The 16,960-nt window shown below is 43.4% G+C and overlaps 1 protein-coding gene across 1 annotated transcript in view; it reads right to left on the bottom strand.

Moving 5' to 3' along the window:
- Positions 1 to 13,237, bottom strand: part of PARD3 (par-3 family cell polarity regulator) — a 450,917-nt gene extending 437,680 nt beyond the window's left edge. Inside the window, 1 exon segment of the mRNA XM_034070217.1 lies at positions 12,830 to 13,237. Coding sequence (XP_033926108.1) covers positions 12,830 to 12,949 — 120 coding nt within the window. The 5' untranslated portion in view covers positions 12,950 to 13,237.
- Positions 13,238 to 16,960: the final 3,723 nt, after the last annotated feature.

Raw genomic sequence — 16,960 nt, 5'->3', positions numbered from 1 at the left:
TCAGCAGCTTAGCAACGTATGACATGCTTTTTCATACAGAAGCTTTGCTACAGGACAGCAGAAGGATTAAATACAGCAATATTTTACCACATCCTTACTAGAGAGAGGGGAAAGATAGTCTTGCAGTTAAGGAGTCAGCAGGTCGGCACTTTATTTCCAGCTCAGTGCCGAACTGCTTGTGTGGTCCTGGACCAGTCAGCAATCTCCTGTGCCTCCCTTCTCCACGCACTCCAAGAGGAAAATTACATACTTGCCAAACTCACACTAAGATGTTTGTGGATTTGGTTTTTGAAGGGAGAAGATGGCAAAGGAAATTACCCTGTTAAGAGGAGAAGGTGCTGGAGAGCCATCTCCTTGGCTCCTAGTTTGGGAATTGCATGCTGTTCTAACTGATGAGCAGATCACAGCTTTGCTGCAGCACAGATGGCAAAGCAAAGTACTTTTCTTTTTCCTAAGGTAACACAAAGAATCAGAGAAAAACCACAGGACTTTATGCAAGTACCCGCTCGCTGCAATTAACATCGTACTGTTGTGAAACACAGTTAATGAGGTCCTTGAAGCGAATGAGCCAGGGGAATACACACAGTGCTGCTCTCAGGTGAGCACTCAGGGCTCTCCCTACACAGCTTCCCAGTTAATGCAGGGCTGAGTTGGCAGAGCAGTGATTAAAAGGAGCCCACTCCTACTCTGTGTCCCTACTTCACACTTGCAGGGCACTGATTGATGCACTTCCTTTCTCAAATCACAGCATCAGTGAAACAAAACTATTTCCTGTATCTTCACCACCGGATTCAGCCAGACCTTTGGAAAGGAACCGAAAGACACTGTAACCTTTTCTTAAATCCTTAACACAGCACTTATAGTCTCCCCTATTCATTTCTACACACACATCCTTCCATACCTCAGGTTCCTGCACACTTGAAAATCTGTTAAAATGGAGTAAGGAATAGTTGTCACAAAAAAGTACCACTCGATTGTTTACAACATATTACTGAAGTCTCACTAAACTTCTCTGAAAACACCCTGATTTCTGACGTACAGCCGAGTTAGTGAACCTTTTTACTCTGCAGGGACACAAAACATTTGGTCCTTACTAATAACTTGTAAAACTGTATGCACAGTCTTACCTCCATGTTAAAAATAGAGCCAATCAGAGTTAAAAGCCTCATCCTGCTGCTGGCATGTAACCAGCAGATGTTAGAAGCACTTAATTGCAAGTCTGCAATCTATTCTCTGAAGGAGGCTGGGAGCAGGTGTGATGATCTGGTCTGCAGAACAAACTACATATAAAGATGCAAAAGGTGGAGGAAGAACTCCACAAGTTTACTTTACATATCATGTTGGATTTGCACATCTACTTATTCAGAGGAAAGAAGAGAGAAGCTACAAAGTTCAAATAGATAAATCTTGGCAACTTTGTGCTCAGTGTTTGATTTTACAGCTCCTCATGTGCTATAAAGCAAGCAGATGAGCAGCACTGGGCTGACTCCCTTTTGCTGTTGATACTGAGAAAGGCACAATTGGCAACTGCAAAGACCAGACCCTCCTATTTATTGCATCTAGGCACATTTTACAAATCTGAAGCTGTGTGGTCTTCATCAAAGGCTGGCTTTCTGAGCAGTGCATCAGGTGAAAGGAAGGCTGCGAAGGGTTGCTTGTTATAAACTGATGTCAGATCTTTACTTCCTATCTCAGCTTGTAGCTTACACTGCAGAATAACACAAAGCACAAAGTAAATTACAAGATTCCACATGAGCTCAGAAAGGAACAACACACATTCTGGAAAAAGCTATAGGGAAATTCTGGATTAAAACCGGTGTGCTTCTAAAATATTAATTATAGAAAAACTTTTTTCCCCAGTATCACACACAACTCTAATCTCCAAAAGTGATCAAGAAAAAATGTGTACTCATTGTGTCTCTAAACGGATCTCTATTAATAATGTTTTTGGCATCCACCAACCTTTGGAAACAAAGCCTTTCAAAAGGCAGCAGAACACTGGCACACTGAATCAGAAGCATCTTCCAAAGGCAGCTAAAGTTAGAGCAGTCTGTACACACTGTGTAATCACAGAAACAATATGCAGTCTAATAAGGGGAAATATGGACCATCCATTAAACAGGACACACATTTCACAGAATTATCTATTATGATTTAAGGACTCAGAATAGTTCAACCACATTCATATAAAACAAAGAAACAAAAAAATCCCTATTTTTACTTAGTTCTGCTATGAGACCAAGCAAGTACTGAATTATGAAATGGAAATAATTGAGAACAGAATGGATCATTTCCTACAAATTGGAGTCAAGTAAAGTAGATGGCTATGGTAAACACCACACTACATTATTTTTTTAATGCCGAAAGAGAAACATCCATGCATAAGAAATTATAAGTCCACCTTGAGAGCACTTTTAGAAAGAGGACTCCCATATGGGCCTTTCTGATCACCTCATATGGGCCACAGGAAAACACCAGACCACTGCCCAAACCTTTCCTTAATAGTCTAGCTCCACACTCCTCTCACAAGTCACTGGGCATCAGAAAAACACCACCACAAAAAGCAGATTTAATCCCAGTCTGAAATACATGATCATAAAAAAATATATTTCAAAAGTAGATTTATGTTCCAGTTCCTTTCAGCAGCTTGTTTAGACTTCTCCAGATGCTGAAAGGTAAACAGCAGTACATCCAAGCTAATTACCTCACATTCAAATATCAAAAGAATATTTAACACAGCACAAATTAGCTTTTCATACAAGGTAGCTCCTCTTTGCTGCTGCTTTCATTCCCCAGCTAGGGAATTCCACCAGTGAAGGAAACTTCTTACTACCATAGAGACAGGGTGAGGACCAAGAGCCTTTTCAGCTAAATATTTTATAAACCCCAAAAGATGCAATACTGGATACTCATTATCTGTGACTTTCAATTTAGCAGGGGCTTCATGCTAACAAAGGTTATTTTGTGGTAATGCCAAGGCAACACAAGGGTCATCAGAAATCTACTTCCAACAACTATACTAATAAAGGAAAGATTTATAAGACATTGATTACAGTAACATTTCTGATTACAGTTAACATCTGGGTTTAGTTTACCAAAGCATTATGTTCTTGAGTGAGTGCTGGGCACAGGGTGAAACTACTCTATTGCCTAATACAATCACAAGTTAAGCACACTGTTCTACATATAGAGCTTAATATCTTTTTAGCCCAGGTTAGCTAAGTCTAGAAAATATAAGTTTTCCCTTTAAAAAAATGGCAGCACTTAAACATACATGTATTTTTCATAGAGACATCCAAAACCATGTTTGCTGGCTGTTTTACAACATAGAGCCTACACTAACAGTTCCAAATTTAAAAGCTCTTCTTTCACCCAGCCCACTTTTTCTTGCAATTTCTTACTTCAGACTCCAAATTTTCCAGAATTATTACAGATCACATTTGTGCTATTTTTCATTTGGAAAAGAAAAAAAAATTAATCCCTAGATAAAGCAATAAAAACTACCATTAAGAAAATTCAGTGAAAGCAGAAAACATCCAACCTATCTTCTCAAGTTAGTACTTTGAATGCCAGGAAAAAAAAATACAGGATTTGGAAATGATGCTCTGAACTTGCCCATTATATAGGACTCTCAGTTTGACTGTGCTGAGGACAGAGGAGGAGCCTCTTGTGCCAGGGCTCTTCCTCTCCCCCATCCCCAGTCATCTCAGACCTCTACTGAAGCAACAGTAGCAGCATCTTCATTCAGTCAGGACACACTATCACCTTAATCCAAACACAAACTGTCACCTGAGCCCCAAGCCCCCTCACATGTGCCTCACAGAAGCCCTGCAGAAGCCAAAACTCAGCCTGGGAGAGGCACAACCACAGCTGGGCCAGGATCCTCTCATCTCTCTCAAAAAGCAGTGGTATTAGTCTTCTTATCCAGCACACATCTCTGTATAATGGTGGGCAGAAACATCTAGCAAAACAAGTGGGATGTATGGGGATGACTACTCTCCAAATGGCAGAAACATTACAATTGCACAATATTTTTTACCATTCAGCAAAACCTAACACTTCAGGCTAGCAGTCATTTAACAGCCTGGTACTGCCAAAAGAAAGAGACAAATTTAAGGATGGTAAAACCCTTTCCCTCTGCATCCTCACAAGCTGCTGAAGCCAGAGGCTCGCTTGCCAGGAGTAGCTGGCCATCACAGCCTGGCTGCCTAAATTCTTCTTCTTTTGGTACTTGGTAGCTGGCCGCTTTCCCAGCACTTGCAGCTGCAGGCAAGCAGTCTTCACAGGAAGGCAGAGGGGAAAAACTGACAGCACAAACAAATGCACACTTTAAAAAATGCAAATAACATTTGGTACAACAGGTTCTTGAAGAGCCCAAATTAAGTCAAGCCTTGTTATTCCACTTAGCGGTTTATTAAAGAAGCTAAAGGCTCTAAAACTTCCCATTTATTTTTTTAAGTGTTTTTTGTTTTTTTGTTTTTTTTTTTTTAACTGTCATTTAAGTTGTTATAGCAAAAAAACTTTCAGGCTACTTGGTCTCAGAGATACTCCAGCATCCCTAGAAGGAATTTTTCCAATTTCCATTAAATTTTGCCCTTCCTGTTTAGAAGGACTCTGAGAGCTTGGAACAAAGTCATTCTTCTCATTATATGCACAAAGAGGTGTATCTCTGCAAGTTTCTCACAAGTAGGATACTGTTTCTGACATTTAAGAAAAAAACCAAAACATGATGTGGCCTTTGCCTAGGGGGAAGATAGAGAGTAACTCAACATTGAAAGCACATGCAAAAAAGATGGGGTAAGGTGAAACTATTTTTCATCTACTAAATGTGGCCACATTTCTTTAGACAAATGAAAACACTTAAGTGGGTGCACACAGAAACATACAGACACTCCCCAAAAGTCCTAGCTCCATCTAAAACATTTTATACCCATGTAACTTTTTTTCTCCTATTAGTAATACAGCACAAACACCAGAAACTTTTGAAATTGCCATTCTGAGTCTGTAAAGATGTATACCGGGAACAAAAATCCTATAAATATGGCAACTTAAAAAGAAAACTGCTAACAATGTACCAGCTTTCTCCTCCTGCAAAGGATTCAAAATCTCACTGCATCAGCAGCAGGGTGAGAATGACAAAATGTGGGATGTATGGCCAAAAATGTGACACTACTTTCCAAAATAGTGTCTATTTTTCCTATCAAATCAGAGATTCACTACTTTCACTAAGTTCATAGCCCAAAAAGGAAGCTTTCCGTAATGAATTCCACAGGTTTCTTTACAAAAAGAAAGCCTTTGGGATGACATCTGTTGTGCCCCTGAGGTCAATTTTGCATCATCTTCCTAAATACTTACCTCCAGGACACCAAGTTAACCAACTTCTTCCTATCTTCAGCTCTCCACATTCTTCAGTACTTCATTTATTGTCTTGCTTCCATGCAAACTCCTGTTTCCCACTCATATGAAAGAAGAGGCACCAGGAGTTACATCAGCCTATCATTACCTCAAAAGCTTTTCCTTTCACTAGACTCCAAGGACACCCCATCCTTTTTCCCTCCCCTACAGAAGGCCACCCTTCTCCCCACTGTCATCTCCCTTCTGTCAGCCCTGTCTCTGTTACCTGATGTCCTGATGAGCTGGAGACACAATGAACTGGAAGAAAACACCAGCCAATTGCTCCAGCACCAGAGCTCTGGCAACCAAGCACATTGCCTGGCAGGAACACAGCAGCATACCAGGGCCCCGCTGCATGGGATGCTCATCTCTGCTCCTGAGCAGCAAGAGTTGCACCCCCTCACACAGGAACACACTTGGTCTTTATTGCTCTTCCCCTCCATTGGAGACCCCAGCCCTGACACACAGCATGTGAGATCTAGCCCAAGAGCTTTTAGTAGAGCTACATTTCTCCATTTTGGGGGGACTAAATAGGCTATTAATGTGTATTACTTTACAATAAGAAACTAAAATAGGAAATAAGTTACTGTCATGTACCTGTTACCCAATTAAAATGAACAACAAATAATGCAACAAAATAGTTATTAAAATTATTTCTGATTTAACAAATATCTGGAAAAAAAATGATAAAATAACTAAGGTTACCAGTAGGAAAATATTGCTGAAGTATTGTAACAAGTAGAATGAATGCGATTCTCAAAAAGGCCCTAATGTTCACTGTTAATCTAAATGTATTTTTCCCCAATCTAGAATTTGACTCCTTTATCTTTCACTAAAGATATTAGTCATTTTGTCAAGTATTACATATGTCTTTTTTCTTTCTCATTCTTTGAAACAGCACCACCTGATTATGTAACTTAGCTCAAAGGTAGTTTGGTGGTTTTTTTAATCTGTCTTTCAGTACCAGACTTGCTGAGCATTACAGTAAAATGACCTCAAAGAAACAAGGAAAATATATAATGTATATTAAAAAGGAGGAAGAAAAAAATACAGCACAGATGCTCTCAGGAATCTTGCAGAATATTTTAATACTTTTTGTTCCACTTTTTCTTTTCTTACTGCTCACAAAATATTTCTGAGTGAGAACATCTGTGTTATACTCTGGATTGATGTTAGAAGAATTCCACTTTATTTTCAATATACATAAGCATTGGTTCAGCATTGTTGCATGTTTTATCCATTCAATTTATATTTGGATGAAAAGGATTATTTTCCTTTGAAGAACCAGGAAATTGTTTTAAAACTACATGAACTATATTTCATATAACTAACAAATATCACCAGCATTTCTCCCCCATTTACTCCATCTTGTTTTACCAGATTAAATGTGCCATGACCAAAAGATGTCATAGTCTGGTTCAGCTGAGAAAGTGTTACTTCCAGTGGTGTTTTTCTAACAGAACTAAAACATCTGCAATCATTATAACCAAAGTTGATGTGTAAAAAGCTACACGAATCAGATGATTTTCCACTGGTGGAAGGCTATTGCACAGGAGAAGAAAGGCTGGCAACTCTCTAAACCCCAAATTGCCTCCAGGACCTGTTCTCCAAACACACTGAGTGCTTTCACAGGCTTCTCAGCAGTCATCTCCTCAGAGCTACAGGAATTGCTCACAGCATCAGAACAGTGCAATCGCTCAAAGGGAAATCACTCTCAAGCCTCTCTACCACAAACACACACTTCACTTTGATCACCCTTAAGTAACACCGAGAAACCACATAATGCCAAACTGAAAGCAATGATGCATTGTACCCAGGTAAAGACATGCACTGCTGCCATCAGCCAACCACGGTAGTATCATACATATTCCTTACTGAAACACCTTCAAAGATGAAGGGCTTGCATTCTGTCCACTTTTTATGCCCCTCTTCATTACTACAGAAGCCAATCTTCCTTTTTAATAGCCTTGAATAACCCCAAAAGCACCTCCCCTGTTTGCTCAAACAACAGGGCTACAGCTGCAGCATGGCTCTCAGGCCTTCGAAAGACAAACCTCCTCCCTCCTACCATGCATGGCTGAACACAGGCAAGACCTGGCAGAGAGTGGCTGCAGCAAAGCCCTGCTCAGGGCACATCAGGGCTTATGCAGCTCTGCACCTCCCAAGCCACAGGTCCCCTCAGATATAGTAGTGCTGTACAGCAAAGTCCCCAAGAAAGTGAACTGCCTTCCACAAACACATATTTCACTTTTATCACCCTTAAATAACACCGAGAAACCACATAATGCCAAACTGAAAGCAACGATGCATCCCATCCACGTAAAGATAGGTAGTGCTACCATCAGCCGACCACAGTGGTACCGCACATAGGCACTGCCATGCTCAAACTAAAGATCCACTCCCACCTGCACCCTGTAACTTCTTGTGCAATGTGTGAGGATAACTTGTAGTCACAAATGAGCACAACAACAGGAAAACATTTATTTGGCTGAAAACACAGAGGGAGCTGGAGAGAAGAGGTTAAAAGGAAGTTTACCATAAGTGGAGGGAATTAAATCACTGTATGCAATTCATAGCCTTGCATATCCAGCACCAACTCCCAGACCTGCAGGATCACACAACAGCTTTCTAAACATGAAGCAGTTGTGACCCATTTCAGTACTACTCTTCCTTAAACTAGCAGCTCTCCACTGCTGTCAATAGCTTTCACCAAATAGCAGCAGTGATGTTACCTGTCAGCTGGATTTTTCTGCCACTGTTGGGAGCCCAACATCAGTGAAGAGGTTAAAAGCCACCTTGAAAAAATTACTGTCCACTCCAGGGAACTTGGGATCTCCCAGATGACCTCAGGTAAATCACTGAAATATTACACAGCCAACAGTAAAGACAGAGCCCAGAGACTTCATCCTGATGGTGTCAGTCAGAAGTAAACCAACAGTTAACTGAGCAGCAGGGGTGAGAGGGACTCGGGTGTTTGGGCTCCTTTTTGGGCCTTTCTGGGTGGAGAGAAACATCTGAGAAGTCTGAGTCTGAATTACCTAGCACCTGGGGGAGGAACGGAATCAGGTACAGAAAAGCTTCACACAGCCACTGAGAGTACAGCCTTTCCCTCTCCCACTTCCCTGCTGATGAATGTCAGACCTGCTAAAGAGGTGGAGCTCTGGGTGGCCTCAGGTTCCAATGTACAAATTAAGTGAGAATATGGTCATTTGACACCTGTTACCTTTGCTTACACAGCCAGCCTTCCTTGAGTTCTGGTCTCTTATCAGCAACTGCCTTCAAATGCTATCCAAGAGTGGATTACAATTTATTTTCATAAATATTAAAGTACTACAATTTTTAATTAACAATTCAAGCATTGCTCCATAAAACATCACAAACCCCTGAAAACTTAATTTCCCACAGCATTTGGTGAGGGGGATGGGAAAGGTGTCTCAAAACAGTCATCCTAAAATCCTTCAGATTCAGAAGAAAACCTGTTACTCACTTGTTTTATCTAGAAAATCAGTTTTATACATAAGTCCTAGGAACATCACTACAAGCTCATGATATTCAGGACATCAGACTTCACTATCATAGAGACCAAACAATCCCTGTAGGGACTGAACATGAGACTGAACAACCACTATACATCAATAATTTCCTATTTTTCATATTCTTGTTTACCATGCTCGTTTACATCAGAAAATGACAACATAGTAACTCTAAAAATTGTATGTATATGTATACACACTCCCCTACCCATTACTTACATATGCTTATTTATACTTCCAAGAAAAGAAAGATAAAAGGTAAAACACAATATCCAAAAAATTATAAAGCACATAAAGATTACGGTGTTACTCAAAAGTCATCACTCATAAATGTCTCTAGCTACAAGCAGATCAAACCAAAGCTACAGAATGCACAATTATTTTTTTTTATTAAAGGCTTCTTCAGACATCATTTTTTATAATGATTTTCCACATTCTAACACTAGGTTATAGTCAACCGTTTTGTTATCACTAAATTAATTGCTAAGAAGCTATAAGCAGAATGAGATCAACACAAAACCTGCACAGTCCCTGAGCAATAGGGTTTGGAAAACACACAATTTCCCAGGCCAGTTGCCTCCTGCCCAAACTGTACTCACTTAACACTCACTCAGAAACTGCACCAGAGGCTGCATCATCCCAGCCACCCAAGCAGGAGTATCATTAATGTGCCGCCACACGAACAAGGTTTCAATAAGCATGATCAATTTTTGCTGACTCCAGGTGCCCTGGACAAGGTGGACTTTCCCAGCATCTCATTTGCTTGTTCATTCCCCACAAACACAGCTTGCAAAAGAAATGGATTATGTTTCAGACACAAAGCTTCTTTTGGAGTAAAAGCAAAGGAACAAAAAGATTTCCTATACATGCTACACAGACCAACCTTCAAGCACAGCCTGTCATACTAAGAATTTATTCCATACCTAATGATTCAATATTGACAGCAGTGTCAATCCATAATGAATTTGAGATTTATGAATTCTAATCAAAGACAACTGCATCCTGAACTAACTGAAGTAACTAGGTGTGTTATCTATATGTTTTTCAAGCCTTAAGATTTTATGGGAAAAAAAAAAAAAACTTACTGCTGTGTGGATTATTTTCCATAAACATTTTTTTCCATTAATGATGTGTCTCTTAAACCTAAATTATACCAAGCCAGAAAACCAAGGTCAGGTTTTGAAGTTACTCACTCCCGGCACTCCGCAAGCACAATGCCAGGCTGCCTCATCACAGTTGCACAGGTAGTGCAATAGCAAGTGCTCACCGCACAGATCACTTATTGCTAATCACAACCTGGAAACCATGACAAAGCAGGAGGTAATCTGGGAAGGGCTGACAACTCAATTCTCAAAGGCTTCAAGTAGTTCTCCTAAAGGAACTGCTGCATTCCGCAGACACAAACATTTTTGCAGGATGAGAAATGCTGGTTTCCCATAAACTTCACTCAAATATTTTGAATAATCTTCCACCATATATGCTTTTTTCCATAACAGCACAGCGGTGGTGAAGTAGATTTCAGTGTCAGCTTGATACCAGCTGCCAGATCATACATTCATATGTGCACACACATACTCTCATCCTCTCAGCATAAGAATTTCTTTGTCCCTTCTCTTGCCTTTTTCTGAAGTGAAGATCTGTTACACCAGCACAGAAAGAAACCTCCTAACTGCTATAAAAACACAGTCATCTATGAAATTCTGTCACTGAAACAGTAAAATTACTGTGCTACTCTACAGCGAGCTCAGCAAAGAGCCCTATACATTTACTCACAAGACACTGAGGATGCACCTTCTTACTACCCGAACATAACCACAGAAAACCTTCAGTGAATTTAAGTTAGAAGTAGCACATGACAGTGATTGTATAAATCACTCAGAGAAAGCCTATGGACTCTGTGCTACTGTGTTTTCAACCACAGCATTTCCATATAATAGAAACAATCTCAGTAATTGCAACTACCTCAAGTCCATACCAGTGGCATATAGCATAACCACCATATAAATACTAATAAAGAAAACCACTGTGTCATTTTAAACCCAGGACTGGGAGCTCTAGGGACCAGGGGCCAGACAAAGTCTGGCTGAACCTGGGCAAACTCTCTTTTTAGTAAATGTAACAGCTATTCAAAGAAGAGTTACATTGTTATTTTTTTGTGTTTCCACAGGTGGGCCACTTTCCTAAACAAACCCACACCATTTGCAATCACCTGGTAACTGACCTGTATTTCTCCTATGCTCACAACTGCAATTGCTTCCAAGTGTTAAACTGCAGAATGTAATTGCCATCCCTCAATGCAATTTAACAGCTGGAAAGCAGGACGCAGTCCAGTGGCACATGACTTACACTGGCCACAGTTGTGGAACACAGCACATCAAAATAATTAATTTCTTTAATGTTGTAATGCTGATGAGCAAATTCAGCAAACACTTCCCAGATGAATGGCCCAATGAGGTAGTCGGTGCTTCCCCAAGGGACAAACTTTACTGCTCATTGGTTTACCTTAACCAGAAAGGCACTTTTGGCCACCATCTCCTGCGTGCAGGCAGATTGCCATGTGCATTAACTACCTATATAAATAACAGTCGGTATACAGCCACCACCATATCCTAGTGAATCGTTTTACTCTTCTTCCAACCAGAATCCCAACTGTGTTACAAAAGGAGCAATAAAAATACAGTGAGACTGTGTTTTTCCTCTCCGAAACCATGCTCTGTAGGAATCGAGTGGGGAGGTGACAGGAACCTCAGCACTTTTCCCCCTTCCCAGCAACTGGAATCCTTTCTGAGAAAACTGATCTTAAAACTTCGCTGGGGAGTCACTTCAAACCAATCAATACACTGTTCACAGCATTCCATCTGTTTCAGAGAGCCTGGCACCCACCACTGCCACAGCAAAACTTCCAGGTTCAGAAGTGTAAAGCATGTCAGAAGGACTAAGGGGAAAAAGTACATTCAACCGCTTGGATGGATCAGGAACTGTGAAAGGGAAGGGCACTGCCTAAGTTTGCAGCCTGCGACGGTCCCAACAAACCAGCTGATTTAAAAGAAGTCTGCAACAGGAAGAAAGTACAAGGGGGTGGAAATAATAAAAAGCGCAAAGAAAAAACCCAAACCCCAACAAGCAGCCTATGGAGGAAGGGAACGAAGACCAAGTGTGCAACTGCCTGCACACCCACAACCAGGGATTTCAACATGGGGCTGCGAGAGGCCGGAGCAGGCGGCACCCGGGATCAGCCCTGCCGCGGGCCGGGTCGGTGCTGCCGGCACCGCGGATTCCCGACGCACACGCGGAGCCCTCCGCCGGCCGCCCCCCAGGAGCGGGGCAGGCGCGGAGCCTCCGCGGGAGGCAGCGCTGCTGCGGGGCCCTCCCAGACCCCCGTCCGGGGCGGGGGGGGCCGGGCCGCGGTGCGCCGCAGGACAGACGCCCCTGCGGCGGGGTCCCCTCCCACCGCCCTCCCTGCCAGGCCTGGAGAGCCAGGAAGCCTGGGGCTGGATTTCCAGCCCTACTCGGCGACACGGCCCCGCCGCCCGCCCCGGGGCAGACCCGGCACCGCCGGCCTCCGCTCCGCTTTCTCAGCCGGGCTCGGGCGGCCCCAGCGCTGACACCCCCGGCGGCCGCCGCCTCGCCGTTAGGCACCGGCGAACAAAGGGCCAAGGCCCGCCAGGCGCCCGCGGCCGCGGGGAGCCGCGCTGGCCGCCGCGGAGGGGCCGCCCCCCCGCGACTGTCTTCGGCGGCGCCACGCTCAAGCAGGGTTCCGCAGCTGCCAACCCAAGCCTCCGCCCCGACCCCGGCCCCGCTCCCACCGCCCCGGCGGGGCAGCCCCAACTTTCCCCCCAGCTTTCCTCCCCGCTCCGGGAAGCGCCATATTGATTGCGGGCGCCTCTCCCCGCGCCCCTCACCTTAGCGATCGCCTTCTTGTACCGGGTCACCGCTTGCTGGATCAGGCTGAAAACTTTCATGTTCCCGTCCCCGCAGGGCACGACCACCCGCGTCCTCCCGAAGCACACCGTGACTTTCATCCTGCGAAGCCGGGGGGCTCCCGTGTCCCTCCGGCCCCGCGCACCCTTCCTCCTCCTCTTCTTTCTCCTCTCCTCCCTCCACCACGGCCGCCCCCCGGCGGGGAGCGGCGCTCAGCCCCTGGCCGCCGCCGGGCAGCAGCCGCGGGCACCCTCCCTCCGCGGCCGGCTCGGGGAGGGGAGGGCAGCGCAGGGCAGTGGGGCCGGTCCTGCCTTCCCGAGGGAGCGCGGCCGAGCGGCGAGCCGGGGGCCGCTCACATGCTGCGGCGCTGCCCGCTGCCTGCGGCCACCTGCTCGGCGCCTGCCCCGGCTCGGCGCCTGCCCCGGCGCGCAGCGGCAGCGGGAGGGGCGGTGGCGGCGCTGCCTCCCCGCTCCGGAGGCGTGGGGCGGTGCAGCGGGGCGGGAGCTGCCGGCCGGCTCCGCGGGGCAGCGCAGACGGGGAGGGGGAACCGGTGGGCAGGGAAGGGGAGCGGGCCCGGTAGACGGGGCTCGGTACCCGGCGGCCGCAAGACCCGCGAGGGGCTTGTTCGGAGAAAGGCCGGAGGGTGCCCGGTTCGAGTACTGGGGGTGTCCGAGCCAAGTGCCGGCGGCTGTGGCGGCTTCCGCCTCGCTCTGCCCTGCCGAAGGCCCGGGCAGTGCACACGGGGTCGAGCCGGCACGAAGAGCCCCGCAAAATCTTCGGCCCTCTACCCGGCTGATGCGTTCCGATGTGGAAGAGCACTGCTTGTGCCCCTGCTCGGGGAGCTGCCTGCTGCCGCTCCTCAAGTACGTGTGTACGGGGTAAGCAGGATATTGAACCAAAGGGAATGTGCGCTATTGGAAACAGAAGGGTTCCACTGTCCTTCCTGATGTTTGTGAAGGGACAGGGTAAGGAGGCTAAATCAGATGGACTTTGTGGTCCTTTGGGTGTCTGCTAACACAACAGAACCAGCACAGAGTGAAAAGAGGAGCATCAACAGTAACATCAGCATCTATGGGACTGCTGAGCAACCTCCCACTCGAAAAGTCAGAAGTCAAAAGATTTTTACAAATACCAGTCACATTTTTTGCATAGATTTCACTGAGGACAGTGGAGTTGCACAGTTCACTGGACTTTCACTGTGGCCTGACAACGTTCATTTCTTCTGGATAGAAATGGTGAAATTATTCCAGTTAACTGCAGAGTGGAGGCAGAGTTTGAAGGATAGGAAGGCAGGGAGAAAAACGTCTTCCCCCCTCTCTGCCCTCAACGGTACTAGAGACACGAAGTTCAAGTTAGCTTTGTAACACATTATCATCAGCATCGTTCTGCTATGCAGGGCACCTCAATATGAGTCCTCTGGAGCTCCCTGCAGCTATCTCAGCTGGCAGATCACTCTTTTCCCTGTTGCAAATGTATTAGTAACTTTGAGAACTTAAAACTTGGCACAAATGACAAAGTTACCTGCAGTTTAGTAGGTACACAGTTAAGGAGCAGAATTAATGGTACTCCTAAAACATCAAAGGTGAACTTATTGCCCAGGTTGGTCAAGGGTAAAGTGAGAACGGCATCCCTAACACTTTGAAATCTAGCTAGCAGTTTCCAGAGAAGAAAATAGTTTATATTAGTTTGGTCTCATGTGTATCTCAACCAATTTAACTGAAATCCGTAGAACTTTTAATTGCAGTTTTGGAAAGCTTTAGGACACTCACAAGATCAAACAGTCATTCTGTTGATCTACAGATAATTCTAAGTTTAGATGTTAATTTTATTACCACCTGAGTTATCTGAACTAATAATACAGACAAGGATCTGAATTCTATATAAGAAACAGTAAATCTGTTAAAGCAGGAAACAAGTACATCTGCCATGTTACAATATTTTTATCATATCCCCAGTGTTCTCTTGTGTGGAACGAAGGCAGCATACAGAAGTACAGACAGGCAGAAATTACATGAAACTGTAGTAAACAGCTTACAGCTCATGACTGAGACAGCTGAGAGCACTCCACATTTTTATGGCCATAGCTCATCAAATTTATTACTGGAAAAAGCTGAAAATTTCCATTAACCTGCTGTTTCTGTACTTTCTAGGTGATCATAAGAGCAGCTGGGAACCCACTGAGAGGATGACAGAGGTATAAATCCTCAGTCTAATGGACATCACCTGAAAAACTTGCAGAAAGAACTGTAATAATGTGAAGTCAATAGAGACTCTTCCAAGACTGCCTTTAACAAGCAATTTTACAGTGGAATAGACTTTGTAACGTTCAACGTTATACTTGTCATTTTCATTTATCTGCTGAAACATAATGTTGCATATCAGGAACTTTAACACACTGCTATAAAACTTACCATTAGGCACTGGTTCCTGGTCGACTAATTATTTCACTGTTCAGACACAGTTACAGGTTTTTCGTGTTTTTCTCTGATTTAATTCCTGCTCTTACTGTCTTTATCGAGTTTCTTGGCAGCTTTCCCAGCAGTTCTAACAGCCTCCTAGAGAAAAAAAAAATAAATAATCCAGCAGTTTAGGAAAAAATATTGATATTTTTTTCCATTAAATGTGTAAAACAGTAAACTTCAATAGTTAAGTTTAAAGGAAACAAGTTTATCCTGGGAACTACTTTAAGGCCAAACCTTAAAGATCCTCACCAATAATGACAGCACGAACAGCAACAATGGGCCTCTAAGATTTGTGTTTCTTTCCCACTAGATACAAACACATAAGGTATACAGACATCATTCTGGAAACATTTTGAATACAAATTACCAATATAGTGTTTGTTGATGTCTTGGAAGAATGAACTTTAACAAATGAAAGAACAAGGCTGTGAGATTGTTCAAGGTCTAATTATGTAAGGCAAAAGAAGTATAAAACATGATTATAAGAGATTATGAGAAAAGGATTATACTAATCAGGAGAAAATTGGCAAGAGTTCCTAGTTTACAAAAATTACAGCTACTTTCCACATACTTAACCAGAGGACACCATGTTGCAATATGGGTGGCACATACATACAGTTCTGGATGTTGAGCTTTTCCGGGCTAATATACCATAGAACCTGACAATTAATTCATTAACTGGTGCATTGTTGGAAGAGTCCTGTGAAGAAGCAGCTCTTTGTCTGGCAGGAAGAAGTCAGGGATGGAGCATGGAATGGAGAGAACCAGAGCTTGTGGTTACTAATGGTTAATATTCAAGTTCTGTTCAGAATGGCCACCAGGTTGAAATCCCTTGAGTAGACACCCCTAAAACGCAAGGAGTGAACATCTTGCAACTCAATGCAGATTACCAAAAGTAATTTTTATCTGAATGTTAAAAATATTCAGGCAGTGGAATGCTGCTGATTTCCAGAGCTATTTCACAGTTTATCCTGCCTTCATATTCTATATCAAAGAATTTTTCTTATAAGGAATAATTCTGTATATGGTCAGGTTTAGTAGTCTGTTCATGGCATATAGACATTCCCTGGTATGACAAGAAAACACTGATTTGGTGTACAGTATGTTTGAAGTTTACTCAGTTTTAAATATAGGCAGTAGAGTTAATTCAGAACTGTGGGAAGACCACTGCCAAAATGAAGAGTAATAGTATTCCTCAAAGAATTACAGTTTTATAAAAGTTATCAAAATCGTATACAAGTCCAAGTTTAAAAAAATTATTGGGGTAGCTAAGTTCCAGCAAGCAGACAAAAAAATAAACTCTGGAACCTGATGTGAGTTCATAGGGTCATTTGCAAAAACGAGTTGAGGAGTATACAAAACATTGCAGGTTTTGATGATTTAAAATATGTACCTGCTGTAACTCTTCTCCCACTCAGATATTAGGTAAAGCCTTAACTTGGTTTCCACACCTTCAAAACTCTGAATTTTAAAGTTCTGAATCATTTACATTTTACTCTGAGTCACTAATCTTATCAAATTGAAAACGTCTGTGACTATTTGAGATCTTTCTTTGGACATCATTTTAGCTGTAGGATTGGGTTGACTTCTCTGCCGTTATATCGTGAAAATCACATTTTTTCCCACAAGCTGATGCTACTTCCTCAAAGG

This window comes from Melopsittacus undulatus, chromosome 1 (genome assembly GCF_012275295.1).
Source record: "Melopsittacus undulatus isolate bMelUnd1 chromosome 1, bMelUnd1.mat.Z, whole genome shotgun sequence".
In the NCBI taxonomy this organism is placed as follows: domain Eukaryota; kingdom Metazoa; phylum Chordata; class Aves; order Psittaciformes; family Psittaculidae; genus Melopsittacus; species Melopsittacus undulatus.
The sequence above is the reverse complement of the archived record's forward strand: the minus strand, read 5'-3'. Positions and strand labels throughout refer to the sequence as shown.